At 34.1% G+C, this 18352-nt stretch overlaps 1 protein-coding gene across 4 annotated transcripts in view; it reads right to left on the reverse strand.

Annotated features, from left to right (window-relative positions):
* The window catches only part of CCSER1 (coiled-coil serine rich protein 1), a 1315617-nt gene that overhangs the window by 1163268 nt on the left and 133997 nt on the right, over nucleotides 1-18352 (reverse strand). For all 4 annotated transcript variants that reach the window (XM_045472859.1, XM_045472868.1, XM_045472871.1 and 1 more), the window contains exon 2: nucleotides 4614-5978. In XM_045472859.1, coding sequence (XP_045328815.1) covers nucleotides 4614-5937 — 1324 coding nt within the window. In that variant the 5' untranslated portion in view covers nucleotides 5938-5978. The remainder of the gene's footprint in view (nucleotides 1-4613; nucleotides 5979-18352) is intronic.

The following is an 18352-nucleotide window of genomic DNA, read 5'->3' on the forward strand; positions in this document are numbered from 1 at the left end:
AGTTATACTTCTCTTAAATATTTGTACATCCTTCTCCCTAATCATCTTCAACTCTTTGCTAATATGTTACCTTGATTAATACTCTGCTCACCATACTTAAAAATGCAAACTACAGTGAACTATCAGAAAATGAAATTAAGAAAACAATCTCATTTACAATAGCATCAAAAAGGATGAAATACTTAGAAATAAATGTAGCCACAGAGTGAAAGATCTCTTACACTGAAAACTGTTAAGACACTGATGAAACAAGTTGAGACACAAATAAATGGAAAGATATTCTATGTTCATAGATTGAAGAATTAATGTTCTTAAAATTTCCATACTACTCAAAGCAATCCACAGATTCAATTCAATCTCTATCAAAATTATAATAGCATTTTTCATGAAAATACAGAAAACCATTGTATAAAGAACCACAAAAGACCCCAAATAGCTGAAGCAATCTTGAGAAAGCATAAAGCTGGAGGTGTCACATTTCCTGATTACAAACTATACCACAAAGCTGTAGTAATCAAAACAGTATGGTATTGGCATAAAGACAGACACACAGATCAATGGGACAGAATAAAGAGCCCAGAAATAAAAGCATCATATATGAGCAATTAATTTTTGACAAAAGACTCATGAGTATGCAATGCAGAAAGGATAGTCTCTTCAGTAAATGGTGCTGGAGACTGAATAACTACATGCAAAAGAATAAACAGAGACCCCCATCTTACAGTATACAAAAACAAAAAACCTCAAAATGATTTAAATATTTGAACACCTGAAAATGTAAAATTCTAGGAAAACAATACAAAATAAAACAAAACAGTGGGTAATGCTCCTTGACATTAGTCTTGGCAATGACTTTTGGGATTTCACACCAAAAGCAAAACCAATAAAAGCAAAAAATAACAAATAGAACTATTTCAAAGCAAAAAGCTTCTGTACAGCAAAGTAAATAATCTACAAAATGAAAAGGCAAATTATGGAATGGGAGAAAATATTTTCAAATATCATATCCTCTGAGAGGTTAATATCCAAAATATACATGGAACTCACACAACTCAATAGAAAATAACAATAATAATCCAATTTAAAAATGAGCAGGTAGACTAAACATTTTTTTTTCCAAAAAGACATACAAAATAGCCAAGAGGTACATGAAAAGGTGCTCAACATCACTAATTATAAGGGAATGCAAATCAAAACCACATGAGATATTATATCACACCGGTCAGGGTAGCTATTAGCAAAAATTCAAACAAGTGTTGTGGAAAGTGTAGAGAAAAGGGCACCTTTATACACTGATGGTAGGAATGTAAACTGGTACAGTCACTATGAAAAAAAGTATGTAGTTTCTTCATGAAATTAAAAAGAGTTACCATGTGATCTAGGAATTCCATTTATGGGTATATATTCAAAGGAAATGAAATCATTATCTCAGAGAGCTATCTGTATGCCCATGTTTATAGCAACATTATGCACAATAGCCAAGATATGTAAACAATCTAAGTGTCCCATCAATGATGAAGAGATAAGAAGATGTGATATGTAAATATAAAGGGATACTATTCAGCCTTTAAAAAGAAGGAAATAGTGTCATTTGTGACAACATGGGTACAACTGCAGGGCATTAAGCAAAGCAAAATAAGCCAGATAGAGGAAGACAAACAATCTATGGTATCAGTTACATGTGGATTCTTAAACAAAAAAATTGTTTTAAACAGTTGAACTCATTGAAATGCAAAGTAGAAAAGTGGTTGTAATTGGAGCCCGTGGGTGGCTTAGTAGGTTAAGCAACCAACTCTTGATTTCGGCTCAGGTCATGGTTTCATGAGCCCCACATTGGGCTCTGCCCTGTCAGTGCAGAGCCTGCTTAGGATTCTCTCTCTCCCTCTCTCTCTGTCCCTACCCTGCTTTTGCTAAATACATACATACATACATACGTACATACATGAAAAAAATGAAAAAGGGAAAAGAAAAAGTGGTTGCAAGAACCTATTAGGCCAAATATAACAGTTCTTTTTAAATAACTTTTTAAGCTAATGAATAAAAATTAAAATGCCAGAGTGCTCAACTTTACATTATTTTTGTTTGTTTGTTTATTTATTTTTGAGAGACAGAGACAGACAGAGAGAGAGAAAGGAAAAAGGGAGACAGGATTTGAGGCGGGCTCTGCACCAACAACAGAGAGCCCAATACGGGACTGGAACTCACCAGCCGCAAGATCATGACCTGAGCTGAAGTTGGACGCTCAACTGAATGAGCCACCCAGGTATCCCTATATTATTATTTTTGATATGACCACATATCTCATACATTCAGATATATATTAAATACTAGCCTAGATATGTTTCATAACAAATACAGAATAAATTCAGTATTATGGAGTTTAGTGCACATAGCAACTCTTTCTTATATAAAATACATCTACATAACTGGTTTTCAAATGTTAAACTTCCAAATTATAAAATCCTTCTGAATGGCACATGAATATCTCCACAAAATGAAGAACTGAATTCTATTATTTTTTCCTTATTCACATTACCAGCTTGTTTGCCTATCAGTCTCTATTTTACAAGTTGTAGATAACCTGAATAAATAGCTAATGTCCCAAGAACAGGCAACATATTATCAAATGCATTGAAATTACTTTAATGTGGTAAATGGCTCATGATTAGGATCTTCGTGAACAGATTAATAGCAAGATATTTCCACAGAGATAAATATATATAGTATTCAATTTGACATTGAAGCAAATGATCGTTTCTAAATAAGAATTAGATATAATCAAGGTAAGTACATTTCTACCCTTTTTGTATTCCATTTCTTTAAAAAAAAGACTGCCTAGATTCCAATTTGAGATCCACCATTTACTAACAATGTGATTTCATAGTTATTTAATTTAATCCTAAATTATTAATAACTGCCATATAAACTTTTAGTTAAGATTAAATGACACTTATCTTGATGAGCACTGAGTAAGATATGGAATTTATGAATCACTATATTGTATCCTTGAATCTCATATAACATTGTGTATTAACTATACCGGAATTAAAATTTTTTTAAATAAATGAAAAGTAAATTTAAAGAAAGATTAAATGAAATAATGAATACAAATTGCTCAACACATTTTTTTTGGCACATATTAAGTGTACAAAAAGGGTGAGCATCATCGATATCATCATCATTGTTCTTCTCATTATAATTAAAGAAATAAGCAGATACAACAAAAGTTATAAGTACAGACAATATCACCAAGATCAAAACATAAAAAAGTAGGCAGATGCATAAAAGTGATGATGTATCAAATGTGAAAAATATTAAGTTATACAATTATACAGCTAAATAATTCACTCATGCATTTAAAACTTTAAAATTGTTATATTCATGGAGGGACTAGCTGGATTAATCATATAATCTTATGATGCTTGATACTCTATAATTTAACTTATTATAAGTTGTATATAATATTTTAGTGTTATCCTTAACGGTTTGGAAAGAGCTGGGGTCATGATGTCGCTAAGCCTAGTCACTAAGAGCCTGAGCTTTGAACTGAGATAGTTGTAACTTGTGCTACTTAACAGCTATATGATCCTTGGTCTGTTTTTGCATTTGTAAAATGGAACGTGTAAATGTCTATCTCATAAGGTTTGTATCCCAAACAATTATGTACTAACTTTGTGACTTTGGACACATTACTTAGCCTATTTGTGTTCCAAATATCTTGACTGTAAAGTAGGTTACTATAATAGTAGTGATTTCAACCATCTGAGAATTCAATGAATTAATGTATCCAAAGAGCACAAAATGGGAAACGAGACACAATAAACATTCAATGTTGGGAGAACTAGTTGACAGTAACAGTAGTAGTAGCAGAAGCAGCAAAGGCAGCAGCAGTGGTACGTCAAATACAGCCCAGTACGTGGTAAGAATTCAACAGTTTTCTTAACTGAAATTTATATTAAATAACAAAGTTTTCTGTTAAATAACATAATGACATACTAGAGTAATTCAAGCACCCATCCCCCCTTTATAGAGAGCAAGGAGAAGGTACCCAAGGTTACACAGGTAGTTAATGACAGACACAAGTTTAAAACCAAGCTCCAAGGACAGTACTTTTAAAGCCTGCAAGTCTATTGTAATTAGACATAGAGACTATTTGTGCTGAAACGTGGATCCTACTTAATAAAGACAGTTTTGGTAAAATAGGAAATAGAATTTAAATTATAGAAAATTTCTTTTAGGGTGATTTTGGCTGGAATATACTCATTTTACTGACTAAGAAATACCAAGACTCATTTACTTTAAAAAAGAGAATCCTTTTAGACAAAGCCACAACGCAAATAAAAATAATTTCTTTCCCCTCTCTTCTGAGGGCCAGAATCTTGGCAACACAACTAAGAAAAATGAGTAGTATTGCTGAATTACACTGTTACCATAGTATGAAATTTAAAATCAAGTAGAGAAAAGATTTAAAATAAATTATAAATCAGAAAAAAAAAAACTAGAGAATGAAAAATAAGGAAATGTGGTTTCTATTCATGGGATGAAATAAGAAGATTAAATAAACTAGAATGAAATTATAATTCATATTTATTATACAAAGAAAATCAGCATACCTTTGGCAGGATTTGATTCGTATCCATATGATGTTTTGTTAAAAATATGATGATCACCAGAAGAGGGTATTATCCTTGAATCTGAAATAGGATGAATCCCTTTAACACGATCACTTATTGCTTTATGTTGCTCATAAAATCCAAGTTTCCTCGGAGAGCTTGTTGCCAACATTGTTTCACCATTTTGTACTACCTTATGTTCTTCTCTTTGCATATCTCCTGATAGATGAGTCTCTGACTTGTTCCCATTCATAACAGGTAGTTCAGTGATTTGCAATAACACTTCCTTCTGATTAGCAGCAGAGGTTTCTAGTAAGGAATTAGATTCAGTGCTATATCGGCCTTCTAACCTGTATTTCCCAGGAGACATAATTGCACAGGGAACAGTTCCCATAAGGTCTATTGTTGTCTTTGTAACAGCAGCAGGATTGGGAGAGATCTGAGAGGTAGAATCATTGTGGCCAAAGTTCTCACAGTGGGATGCCATGCTTCCACTTTTAGGAAATGCATCTGCTTCAGACACAGAATCTTCAGTCAAGGCTAAGAACTCTGAAGGTGTCTGAGCTGTTGTAAGATCAGCAGAAAGCAGGGGTGATTGTAAAGAGCTTCCTGCCCGTTCTGTTACATCCACAGAACAAGATGGAGAAGCTCTTACTAATACAGGTTCTCTCTCCTGGTACTGTGTAATTTCCAATGAGAATCCAGACTGTTGTACCAATGAAATGGATTGGCTCTGTGGAACTGGCTTAGAAAATTTATAGTGAGATGAAAAAGATTTAGTGAGTAGCTTCTTTGTTGACTGCTTAACAGAACGGCGAGTTTGTTCTTCTGTGAATCCAGAATCATCCCCTTCACTTTTGCCAGAACTTAGGCAATTTATAAAGACATTCTTATTAGTTGAGTGCTCCTTTTCCTTTTCAAAATCTTCTGTCAAGGATCTCGTTATTTTCTTATTTCGTGAACTACTAAAACCAACAGAATGTCTTCCCCTGGTTTTAATATGTTCTTCCAAACTCAGTTTTTGTATACTGCTATGACCAGATTGAGCACCATTTGAAATACTAAGGTTCTGGTTGGTAGTGTCTTGCTTAGGTTCACCTCCTTTCTTATGGTGGAAACTAATGGAAGGAGTACGGAATATGCTCCTGCGTTTACCTGTACTACCTGAGCTTGAATTAGTGCTGGAAGGAGAGGAACTGTGGACACCAACTGTATTACTGGAGGAGGGTGAAGAAGGAAGAGAATCATGTCTTCTGCTAATACTTCTTCTGAATATTGGCAACCGGGAGACCAGGGTAGATCGTCTTGATCCTGAGTCCCCCATTGGGACTCCAAGGCTTGCGCTGTGACAGCCAACTTAGCAGCCTAAAAAAGGTAAAACAAAAAGAACGCATCAAAAGAAATCAATTATAAATAAGACATTTTAAACAAACACTGTTTTTCAGGACATGGACTAGAACTTGGCTCATACTAAAATGATAACAAAATTCTGATGAGGATTTTTTTTTTAATTTATAAGTAGCAAAATGATCCAGTGATTTGCACAATGATTTTATGATGGCTCAGAAATGTCAAGATTACCAAGAATAGTTAGTCTATTCAAAAGATTGTTGGGTTGAGAAACACAAGGTCACTATTCAAGACCCAGCCTTACTACTCCCACTGGTTCTATAATTTGGTAAATTGTTTAATCCTAACTTTTTATGTCTACATATTTAGATGCAGTAGTCTTGTGACAGCCAAAATCATTGCCCTGTGGGTAATATGCCCCACTACTGCCTCTCTTGACCAGAAACAGATATATCACAAGACTTAAGAAGTTATTCACTTGAGCTTAACAGAATCACAGATCAGACTAAGGTATGATCTGACACTAGAATCTTCACTCAAAGAAAAAACAATTAGGAAGTACTGTTCTCCTTGGAGTTTGATTTTGGGACTTTTAGAGGTAATCAGGGCATTGATAGAAACTAAATGGGAAAGGATACAGTGTAGAGTTATAAACAAAATAAGGTTATGAGGAAACCACAACTATGAATTGAAGAAAAGACTCCAGTGAAAATTAATTCAACTGGTAATGTTGACACGAGTGAAAATACATAGTGACAGCAGCAGAAGCATAGAAAATTTATGAACCATATTAACATCAACATGCTGATGATGAAGAAAAAGAAGGAAGAAAAAGTGAAGGTGGCAACTATATAGTTCATCAACCGTGACGTCCCAAACACTTTTCTGACATAGATTATCTCTTTTAATGCTTCTAACTGTAGAAGTAGATAATATTTCCATGGTCATTTTACAACAGAAAGGTAACTTTCTGTCATTGAGCCAATAAAGAGTAAAGCAAGAAACTAATCCTTATATAACCACAGGATCAGCTCATAATCAGCATGACAGAGACTGCTTTCAGTAAAGAGCCAAAACTTGTGCTGCTGAAGGTCCAGCTCTGCTTCCATTTCAGAGATTCTTAGTTGTAGAGTCAATCTGGCTATTCTGATGCCTGCTATTTTTCCACTGGTTTTCATAATGCGCCGTGACTTGGTTTCTGTTTTTAGTTTCTGTATTTCACATAATTCCTTAACTGTAATGTATACACCCCCTCTGTCAAATTTTAATCAGATTGTTTCATTTCGGTTTTTGCAACCAAAACTACCTAACTGAACAATAACAAATACTACATAAAGTGACCAGCCTCCATTTTATTATTCTTACAGATACATTATGAGAATGATCAAGTGAAATACTTTCATGGCCCTGAAGAAGTATATAAAATGAAAAATATTTTCTCTTTCAGATATGCATTCAAAAATGTTTAATATTTTGTCCTAAATGATATAAAATCTAACAGATTTGTATTAGATGATTTTTATTAGATGATGAATTCACTAAATTTGAATTTAAATCAAACTATGTGTAAAACACTCCCAAAATATTTGCATATTCTTGTAAATCTTTGGGAGAAGAAAACTTAAAATACAAACAAAGACATTTTAGGTCTTAAAGTCTCACAAATTAGAAATATCTTATTTGGGGGGACCTGGGTGGCTCAGTCAGTTGAGCAGCTGACTTTTGATTTCAGCTCAGATCATGATCCAAGGTTGTGGGATTGAACCTCACGTTAGGCTCAGCACTGAGCAAAAGCCTGAGATTCTCTCTCTTTCTTCCTCTGCCCTGCTCCCCAACTTGCTCTCTCTCTCTCTCTCTAAAATGAATGAATGAATGAATACATACATACATACATACACAAGTCTAATTTTCCTCCCAGGTTAAATCTAATTTAACCAATATCCGATTTCCAAAGTGGATACAAAAAATAATACAATTTTTCATGATTTCACTCTTACTAATGCTTTAATTAACATCATTCTCAGCTGTGATTTTTCATTTATATGCAAGATTTCCATTCAATGCTTAGTGAAGAGTTTTGCTATAATTAGAGTATTATCAACCATTACGATTTGCAGCTGGTGGTGCATCTATGGTTATCAATGCATTTATGTCAAGATATTTACCATTACTATTGGATTTTTTCAGTATTTATGTATATTGAAATATTAATTGGCCTTTTTTATTATTTCTTGCTTTTGTGTCAGCATTTAAAAATAGTGACTCAGGGGCGCCTGGGTGGCGCAGTCGGTTAAGCGTCCGACTTCAGCCAGGTCACGATCTCGCGGACCGTGAGTTCGAGCCCCACGTCGGGCTCTGGGCTGATGGCTCAGAGCCTGGAGCCTGTTTCCGATTCTGTGTCTCCCTCTCTCTCTGCCCCTCCCCCGTTCATGCTCTGTCTCTCTCTGTCCCAAAAATAAATAAACGTTGAAAAAAAAAATAGTGACTCAATCTCTCTTTAATAAGTATTCAAAGGATTTAACTAGTAAAAATTTCAGAAAAAAAAATTTACAGTAATCACTCCTGTCTTTCTAAGTGCTTAATGAAAACAAGACTTTTATTGGGTACAAAAAATACATTTAGGCTACTAATACACTTAACCTAATTGAAGTGAAAACATCATAGATACTAAGAGATATTTGTACATTGAATGGGATGACATGAAGTAGATATAAAACCTACTGGAGATAAAAATCCTTTAGATTTCACTTTGTCTACTGATAGTCTTTTAAATGAAGGTCTTGATTTCCTACTGAGCTTTCCAGCTAAAAAAGAGAAAGATAAAATATCTATAGGTTGGAATTACCCATATTCTTCAGAGAGACTCTGCAATGTCCAGATGCTCTCTGTATTGCCAGATTCATTATCCCCTTCCTATTTAATTCTCTATTTGGACTGATTACTACTTGACATTTTCTGTTCACGTTCATCTTCTGGGCAATTGCAGATGTAGGACCGCTTGCTTGGGATGCCTCTCCTATAACTCTGATTTGAAATATTTAGGAATATTTCTATGATACTGTCTTTTCCAGGAGGCCATCCCTGACCCTTTTCCTATCCTCTTCCATTTGGGATGTAATACTATTCCTTTACATATCCTGCAGTATTACCTTACAAGTTAACATCTGTTTACCTGGCTTTACTATTTTACTTTAAGTTTCTTTGTGACAAAGGCCATCTATGCTTTGCTTTGAGACCCCAGTGTCTAATGTAATACACAATAGTACCAATAGAGTAAATGGATTGCAGGGACCAAGTTTTAACTTGAATACATCAATATTTCAAATGTAAATAAACATATTTTCTGCCCACTACCATAAACAAATGCTGTAATTTTGAAGTTAATTTTATTAAATTACAACTTTTAGAAATTCGTAAGTTAATTGAAAGGCTTTCCAACTGTAAAATCATTCAATAATCTAAAATTTGCTAACATCAGGGGCGCCTCGGTGGCTCAGTCGGTTGAACGTTCAACTTAGGCTCAGGTCATGATCTCGCGGTTCATGAGTTCGAGCCCCAAGTCAGGCTCTGTGCTGACAGCTTGGAGTCTGGAGCCTGCTTCGAATTCTGTGTCTCCCTCTCTCACTGCCCTTTCCCAGTTCATGCTCTGTCTCTCTCTGTCTCTCAAAAATGAATAAATGTTAAAAAAATTTTTTTTTAATTTGCTAACATCTAAAAGTGTTATGGAAGCACAATGCTGAACAAGTTGAAGAAAACAATATATCATAACAACTATTAATGAAAGACAAATGTTACACTGCAACATGTTAATATTATTTTTATAATTTTAGTATAGCAATTATCCTTTCTTAATAAAACCTGTATATATTTTCACGTATTTTTATAAATTTTCAAATGAGATAAAATAAACATATTTTCTCAATTCTCCTCTATTTCTTGGTTCAGAAGACATATCACCTCAAGTTGTAACAGATGCCAAAATAATACACAGGTTGAACTAGACCTGCCCATCTTCCAGGGGCCTTACTATGATCAACATTATTTTATTTGGGAAAACAAATTTGTCATATAAGAGTGCCATCTAATATCATTAAACCTATATAAACAAAACATTAGACTACTATACCCAATACCACCTACTGGATGCATATACAGGCCTACTGGACATGATGTGAGACTCAGTTTGACCTCAACTGAAGAAACGGTATCCTTTGCTCTTTAACACCAGGATTTAACAAAAAGTTCCCAGAATGTATTTTATTCAGTGATCTCTACAACTTTAGCAAACACTATCATTACCCTTAATAGAGTGCAACGTCATATGGTAGATCTATTCTGAATTATGTTAAAGGTGAATCTTATTTGGCATGGTTCAGAAAAACACAAATTCTAGTTAAAGGGGATATATGCATTGCTAACGTTACCTATTTAAAACAGAGTAAAAGTAAAAAACATTAAAGAAATAAGACATACTGAAAAAAAGTGTACACACACACACACACACACACACACACACACACACACACACTTTCTTCCATGATTCAAGGCATAAAAAGACCATGCAGGGTTTTAAAGCAATCATCTTAGAAACTCATTACCATATACACAAATAGGCTCTTCACCTTTTTCTTTCCCATCATTTTTAAAATAGGGGCGCCTGGGTGGCACAGTCGGTTAAGCGTCCGACTTCAGCCAGGTCACGATCTCGCGGTCCGGGAGTTCGAGCCCCGCGTCGGGCTCTGGGCTGATGGCTCAGAGCCTGGAGCCTGTTTCCGATTCTGTGTCTCCCTCTCTCTCTGCCCCTCCCCCGTTCATGCTCTGTCTCTCTCTGTCCCAAAAATAAATAAACGTTGAAAAAAAAAATAGTGACTCAATCTCTCTTTAATAAGTATTCAAAGGATTTAACTAGTAAAAATTTCAGAAAAAAAAATTTACAGTAATCACTCCTGTCTTTCTAAGTGCTTAATGAAAACAAGACTTTTATTGGGTACAAAAAATACATTTAGGCTACTAATACACTTAACCTAATTGAAGTGAAAACATCATAGATACTAAGAGATATTTGTACATTGAATGGGATGACATGAAGTAGATATAAAACCTACTGGAGATAAAAATCCTTTAGATTTCACTTTGTCTACTGATAGTCTTTTAAATGAAGGTCTTGATTTCCTACTGAGCTTTCCAGCTAAAAAAGAGAAAGATAAAATATCTATAGGTTGGAATTACCCATATTCTTCAGAGAGACTCTGCAATGTCCAGATGCTCTCTATATTGCCAGATTCATTATCCCCTTCCTATTTAATTCTCTATTTGGACTGATTACTACTTGACATTTTCTGTTCACGTTCATCTTCTGGGCAATTGCAGATGTAGGACCGCTTGCTTGGGATGCCTCTCCTATAACTCTGATTTGAAATATTTAGGAATATTTCTATGATACTGTCTTTTCCAGGAGGCCATCCCTGACCCTTTTCCTATCCTCTTCCATTTGGGATGTAATACTATTCCTTTACATATCCTGCAGTATTACCTTACAAGTTAACATCTGTTTACCTGGCTTTACTATTTTACTTTAAGTTTCTTTGTGACAAAGGCCATCTATGCTTTGCTTTGAGACCCCAGTGTCTAATGTAATACACAATAGTACCAATAGAGTAAATGGATTGCAGGGACCAAGTTTTAACTTGAATACATCAATATTTCAAATGTAAATAAACATATTTTCTGCCCACTACCATAAACAAATGCTGTAATTTTGAAGTTAATTTTATTAAATTACAACTTTTAGAAATTCGTAAGTTAATTGAAAGGCTTTCCAACTGTAAAATCATTCAATAATCTAAAATTTGCTAACATCAGGGGCGCCTCGGTGGCTCAGTCGGTTGAACGTTCAACTTAGGCTCAGGTCATGATCTCGCGGTTCATGAGTTCGAGCCCCAAGTCAGGCTCTGTGCTGACAGCTTGGAGTCTGGAGCCTGCTTCGAATTCTGTGTCTCCCTCTCTCACTGCCCTTTCCCAGTTCATGCTCTGTCTCTCTCTGTCTCTCAAAAATGAATAAATGTTAAAAAAATTTTTTTTTAATTTGCTAACATCTAAAAGTGTTATGGAAGCACAATGCTGAACAAGTTGAAGAAAACAATATATCATAACAACTATTAATGAAAGACAAATGTTACACTGCAACATGTTAATATTATTTTTATAATTTTAGTATAGCAATTATCCTTTCTTAATAAAACCTGTATATATTTTCACGTATTTTTATAAATTTTCAAATGAGATAAAATAAACATATTTTCTCAATTCTCCTCTATTTCTTGGTTCAGAAGACATATCACCTCAAGTTGTAACAGATGCCAAAATAATACACAGGTTGAACTAGACCTGCCCATCTTCCAGGGGCCTTACTATGATCAACATTATTTTATTTGGGAAAACAAATTTGTCATATAAGAGTGCCATCTAATATCATTAAACCTATATAAACAAAACATTAGACTACTATACCCAATACCACCTACTGGATGCATATACAGGCCTACTGGACATGATGTGAGACTCAGTTTGACCTCAACTGAAGAAACGGTATCCTTTGCTCTTTAACACCAGGATTTAACAAAAAGTTCCCAGAATGTATTTTATTCAGTGATCTCTACAACTTTAGCAAACACTATCATTACCCTTAATAGAGTGCAACGTCATATGGTAGATCTATTCTGAATTATGTTAAAGGTGAATCTTATTTGGCATGGTTCAGAAAAACACAAATTCTAGTTAAAGGGGATATATGCATTGCTAACGTTACCTATTTAAAACAGAGTAAAAGTAAAAAACATTAAAGAAATAAGACATACTGAAAAAAAGTGTACACACACACACACACACACACACACACACACACACACACACACTTTCTTCCATGATTCAAGGCATAAAAAGACCATGCAGGGTTTTAAAGCAATCATCTTAGAAACTCATTACCATATACACAAATAGGCTCTTCACCTTTTTCTTTCCCATCATTTTTAAAATAGGGGCGCCTGGGTGGCACAGTCGGTTAAGCGTCCGACTTCAGCCAGGTCACGATCTCGCGGTCCGGGAGTTCGAGCCCCGCGTCGGGCTCTGGGCTGATGGCTCAGAGCCTGGAGCCTGTTTCCGATTCTGTGTCTCCCTCTCTCTCTGCCCCTCCCCCGTTCATGCTCTGTCTCTCTCTGTCCCAAAAATAAATAAACGTTGAAAAAAAAAATTTTTTTTAAATAAAATAAAATATTTGCCTAGAATTTGCATACCTCTCATATTTTTTCACTATAAGTCAAAGATGAAGAGTCACCTGATGGCCCACATGCTAGATAGTCCTAAGTATCCTTTGTCTTTCTCCCCAAATTAGTGATGTCTGGTTTATAAAACTAAAGAAAAAATACTTACCCACACATGCAATAAGTAAAAAAAAGAAAAATTGGTTTCAAATCCAAGCTCTGTCACTTACTAGTAGCATGAGCTGAAACATAGATAATAATTATTTTAAGTATGAGAAGGTGCAACATCAGAAAGAAATGACACTCTGCCTGCTACTGAGTATATTTCTAGTTTCTTCCTTTTCTGATGCAAGTGGTACAAGATGGAGCACCACATAAAGAGATTATAAAAATGAGCTACTTGTCAAGATCTGGCTGAATCACTCCATTTTAAAAATCACCTAAAAATATTTTGGGGGGAAGATATATAAATTGATATCAGGTTTCCAATCCCTTATGATGAACCTCCCTAAGTATACATTATTATTGGAATTTAAAAAGAATGATCAATATTTGAAATGTTCATGAAGAATGTTGATGAAATAAATCTGGTCCCAGCTCTATTCTTTCTCAGAAAAGATTTCAGAAAATAACCCAATACAGCCTAAGTGACCATGCTGAAAAGAAAATCTACAATACATGATGAAATGGAAGAATGAAAATTCAGAGAAATCAAGTATTCTCTAAGTAAGAATTTGTCAACATTAAGAAAGTGATGGATGGCAGAAAATAAATTATCTGAAAACATATCAAAGAGCATTGGTCAACTTTTACTAAAATTAAATAAAATAATAGCTTGAAAAAGTTTCTAAAACAATCTTATCTAATTATGTCATTTTTTTTTTTTCACAGATTTAAATGAGGCTCACACCTGATGGGTGGTCAGGGCTCAGCTGGAAAGCCCTCCAGTCCAGACTCTTTCTTTACAAAGCCATGCAATTTACACCTCAACATTTTTTTACTTTATGGTAGAAGTTATTCTTAAATGAATTTCTAAAATGTTTTACTATTTTCCCTTAAATGAATGGGAAACTAATGGAAGCATTTTTAACAGATAAATCACTACCACAACATGAACAGGGACACCTCAGCCACAGGGTCAGTGAGGGCAACATGCGATAAATTCAAAAACTGAATGATCAGGGCCAAGTAAGTGATCAATCACAGGGAAGAGAATGAGACTGTCAGCAGAAGATAGAAAAAGTCAGAAATAATATAATTGATTGGATAGGTTTATTCGCAAATCATTAAATTTGCATATAATTTAGCCACACTGAGTACATGAAGCTCTGTTCAAAAAATAAACAAAAAAATAATGCAAACAAATCATTGCTTATATCAGAAATATCTACCTTTAGGTGAAGGTCACTACTCACAATGATTTGACCCTAAAGATGAAATGTAAATAGAGATAGATGGCCCCTGATTAGATCATACGTAAGCGAAGAATCACTGGGTTCTACACCTGAAACCAACACTGCACTATATGTTAACTTGAATTAAAATAAATAAATATTTTAAAAAAGATCTGTATAGATAATCTCCTAGGAAAAAGAGAGAGATGCCAAATTAGCATGATAACAGGAACTATTACTATAGTAAAGGAGAATACATTTCAAAGAGATTATTCTAGCAGGATTTAGGGAAGCAGATGAGTTCCTTGCCTGAATTGATGGAAGAACAGGGGTCGTGACACATTATTTATAAAGACATGTAATCTTGAGACCCAGGCCTATATGATCTTAGTCCTTTAGTGACCAGAACAGACAATGGAGGGTAAAAAGTAATACAAAAATAATGGATTCTGGCCAGAGATTAGACAGAATTTAATAGTGAAAGAAGTCAAAAGCCATATCCACATGTGACCAGGCTTAGGTAAATAAGACTACATTTATATTTTTAAAATATTATAGTTTATGTTTTGGGATTTACACACTATGAACGTATAACTGCTAAGAATGTGGACTCTGACACAAGCATGTCTAGACTTGAATTTGTCATGACACATGAGTTGTGTGACTTCGCAGTGGCTTAAAAGTTACTTAAATTCCCACAGCCTAAAGTTTCTTCATGAGGATAAACAGTTGCAACTGTCTTGAAGAATTTTTATCAGATCAAGTAAACACCAAAAAAAAAAAAAAAAAAAAAAAAAAAAAAAAAAAAAAACCACTTAGTATAGGGTCTAACATGATGAATGTTTAATAACTGTAACTTATTTATCAAGAATAATTAACCATACTTGTGTTGTTTCACAGCAAACTTTTTTCTAATTCAACTTAGAACTTTCCAAACCTCTCTCAAAGTTTTAATTCTGTCTACTCATAGATTAATACTGTCATTTCCTGAGTCAATTCCGAACAGGACACAATGACCATTAGAAGCTGCAGTACCTACATGTAGATGGGACTTAGAATTAGTATTGATATATATGAATAAATAGTGATGTGGCCATTATTACATTTTTTAACTTTTTTCTTACAAATAATTCCATTCAACTATGTCATGCTTTTGACCCAAAATATTATTGACCATGCTGATCTCCTTCTTGACTAGTTCAATTTTTTATTAATATTGAATTCAATTATCAGTCTTAGTTTTTTTTTGTTTTCAACAAAATAATTCAGCCTTCAAGGATCAAATAACTGACAATATTATAAATATTCAAAGACTGTGTCTTAGGCTCCAAACAAGATTCCCAAAAGATGAATTTGATAAATTTGTTGAGCAATGCCAATGTCAATGTAACAAATACACAGCTTTAAAGAGGATAGCACATGAAACAACCAACAAAACTAAAAGGCAACCAACGGAATGGGACAAGATATTTGCAAATGACATATCAGACAAAGGGCTAGTATCCAAAATCTATAAAGAGCTCACCAAACTCCACACCCGAAAAACAAATAACCCAGTGAAGAAATGGGCAGAAAACATGAATAGACACTTCTCTAAACAAGTTATCCGGATGGCCAACAGGTACATGAAAAGATGCTCAACGTCATTCCTCATCAGGGAAATACAAATCAAAACCACACTCAGATATCACCTCACGCCAGTCAGAGTGGCCAAAATGAACAAATCAGGAGACTATAGATGCTGGCAAGGATGTGGAGAAACGGGAACCCTCTTGCACTGTTGGTGGGAATGCAAATTGGTGCAGCCGCTCTGGAAAACAGTGTGGAGGTTCCTCAAAAAAATTAAAAATAGACCTACCCTATGACCCAGCAGTAGCACTGCTAGGAATTTATCCAAGAGATACAGGAGTACTGATGCATAGGGGCACTTGTACCCCAATGTTTATAGCAGCACTCTCAACAATAGCCAAATTATGGAAAGAGCCTAAATGTCCATCAACTGATGAATGGATAAAGAAATTGTGGTTTATATACACAATGGAGTACTACGTGGCAATGAGAAAGAATGAAATACGGCCCTCTGTAGCAACGTGGATGGAAATGGAGAGTGTGATGCTAAGTGAAATAAGCCATACAGAGAAAGACAGATACCATATGTTTTCACTCTTATGTGGATCCTGAGAAACTTAACAGAAACCCATGGGGGAGGTGAAGGAAAAAAAAAAAAAAAAAAAAAAAAAAGAAGTTAGATTGGGAGAGAGCCAAAGCATAAGAGACTCTTAAAAACTGAAAACAAACTGAGGGTTGATGGGGGGTGGGAGATGGGTATTGAGGAGGGCACCTTTTGGGATGAGTACTAGGTGTTGTATGGAAACCAATTTGACAATAAACTTCATATATTGAAAAAAAAAAAAAAAGAGGATAGCACACATCTAAAAATATACATATTTGTTAATAATTAAAATTTATATTATTTTTCATAATCATATCTCACAATGGAGAAATTTGCATTGGTTTTAAAATATTTTGGAAAAAAAATTCCTCACAGCATTCTAAGTAAGGTTTCTTAGAAGCAGACCCTGGCAAAGGACTCTTGTTGAAACAATTTATAAGACTCTCAGAAGGTAAAGAAAGGAGGATAAATGGACAGAGGGAAAAGTTAATCAAATATGTGGTACCAATGGAAACTAACTTCAGACTGATCCCAGGGGATCTGCTGCACTAACTGATACTCTGAGATACGGCTGATCTTTTGTATTCTCATGCCTGTCAACCATTTGTAAACTTCCTTAATGCATGAGATAAAAAACTTTGAACCATATGCAATAGGCAATGGATTATCTGGAATATATAAAGAATTCTTATAAATCAATTTAAAAAAGACAATCCAAAAGGAAAAATAAGTAAAGAATATGAGCAAACAATTCCTAGAAGAAATACAAATCACCAATGAATACATGAAAGATATTCAAACCTATTAGTAATTAGGGAATATAAAAAGAACTCCTATAACACAAATAGAAATAGAAAAAAAAAAGGAAGCAAAGTAGCAAGAAATACAACAGGAATTTCATAAGAAGAAACACAAATTTGTAATTATAAATCAGAAAAAAAATAGTACCTGTAATTATTAATCAGAATTTCATACGAAACACAAATCTGTAATTATTAATCAGAAAAAAACTGCAAGATACTATTTCTTACAACTAACATTTTAAAACTAAATAATATCAAGTTTGGGTGAGTAAAGTGGTACTTATAGACACTTACAAAGAAGCCTAAATTGTCACAGTAATGTTAGAAAATTATGTATCAAAATACCAAGTTAAGTAATTTCACTTGTCAGCATTTACCCTAGAATAATGCTCACACATCCGCACAAATATGTATGTATAGGGATACTCACTGCTGATTTATATTAATTAAATATAAATGTGCAACAATTAAGAGAATTTTAAAAATATTACTTATCTATTGTACAGTATAATGCACAAGAGCTAAACATGTAAAGTAAAAGATATAAACTGACATAGAAAACAATCTCCAAAGCATTTAATTAATAAAATCAAATAGCTAAAAGACATGTTTTACAAATTACAAATGTATTATGAAATTTTTAAAGTAATAAATATTCTACAAATTTACATATATGTATATGTATAGGAAAAAATCTGCAATAACCTATTTCAAAGTGTGAACAGGGATTATCTTTGAACAGGATCTTTGTATTCAGGGC

This window comes from Leopardus geoffroyi, chromosome B1 (assembly GCF_018350155.1).
Source record: "Leopardus geoffroyi isolate Oge1 chromosome B1, O.geoffroyi_Oge1_pat1.0, whole genome shotgun sequence".
Taxonomy (NCBI): domain Eukaryota; kingdom Metazoa; phylum Chordata; class Mammalia; order Carnivora; family Felidae; genus Leopardus; species Leopardus geoffroyi.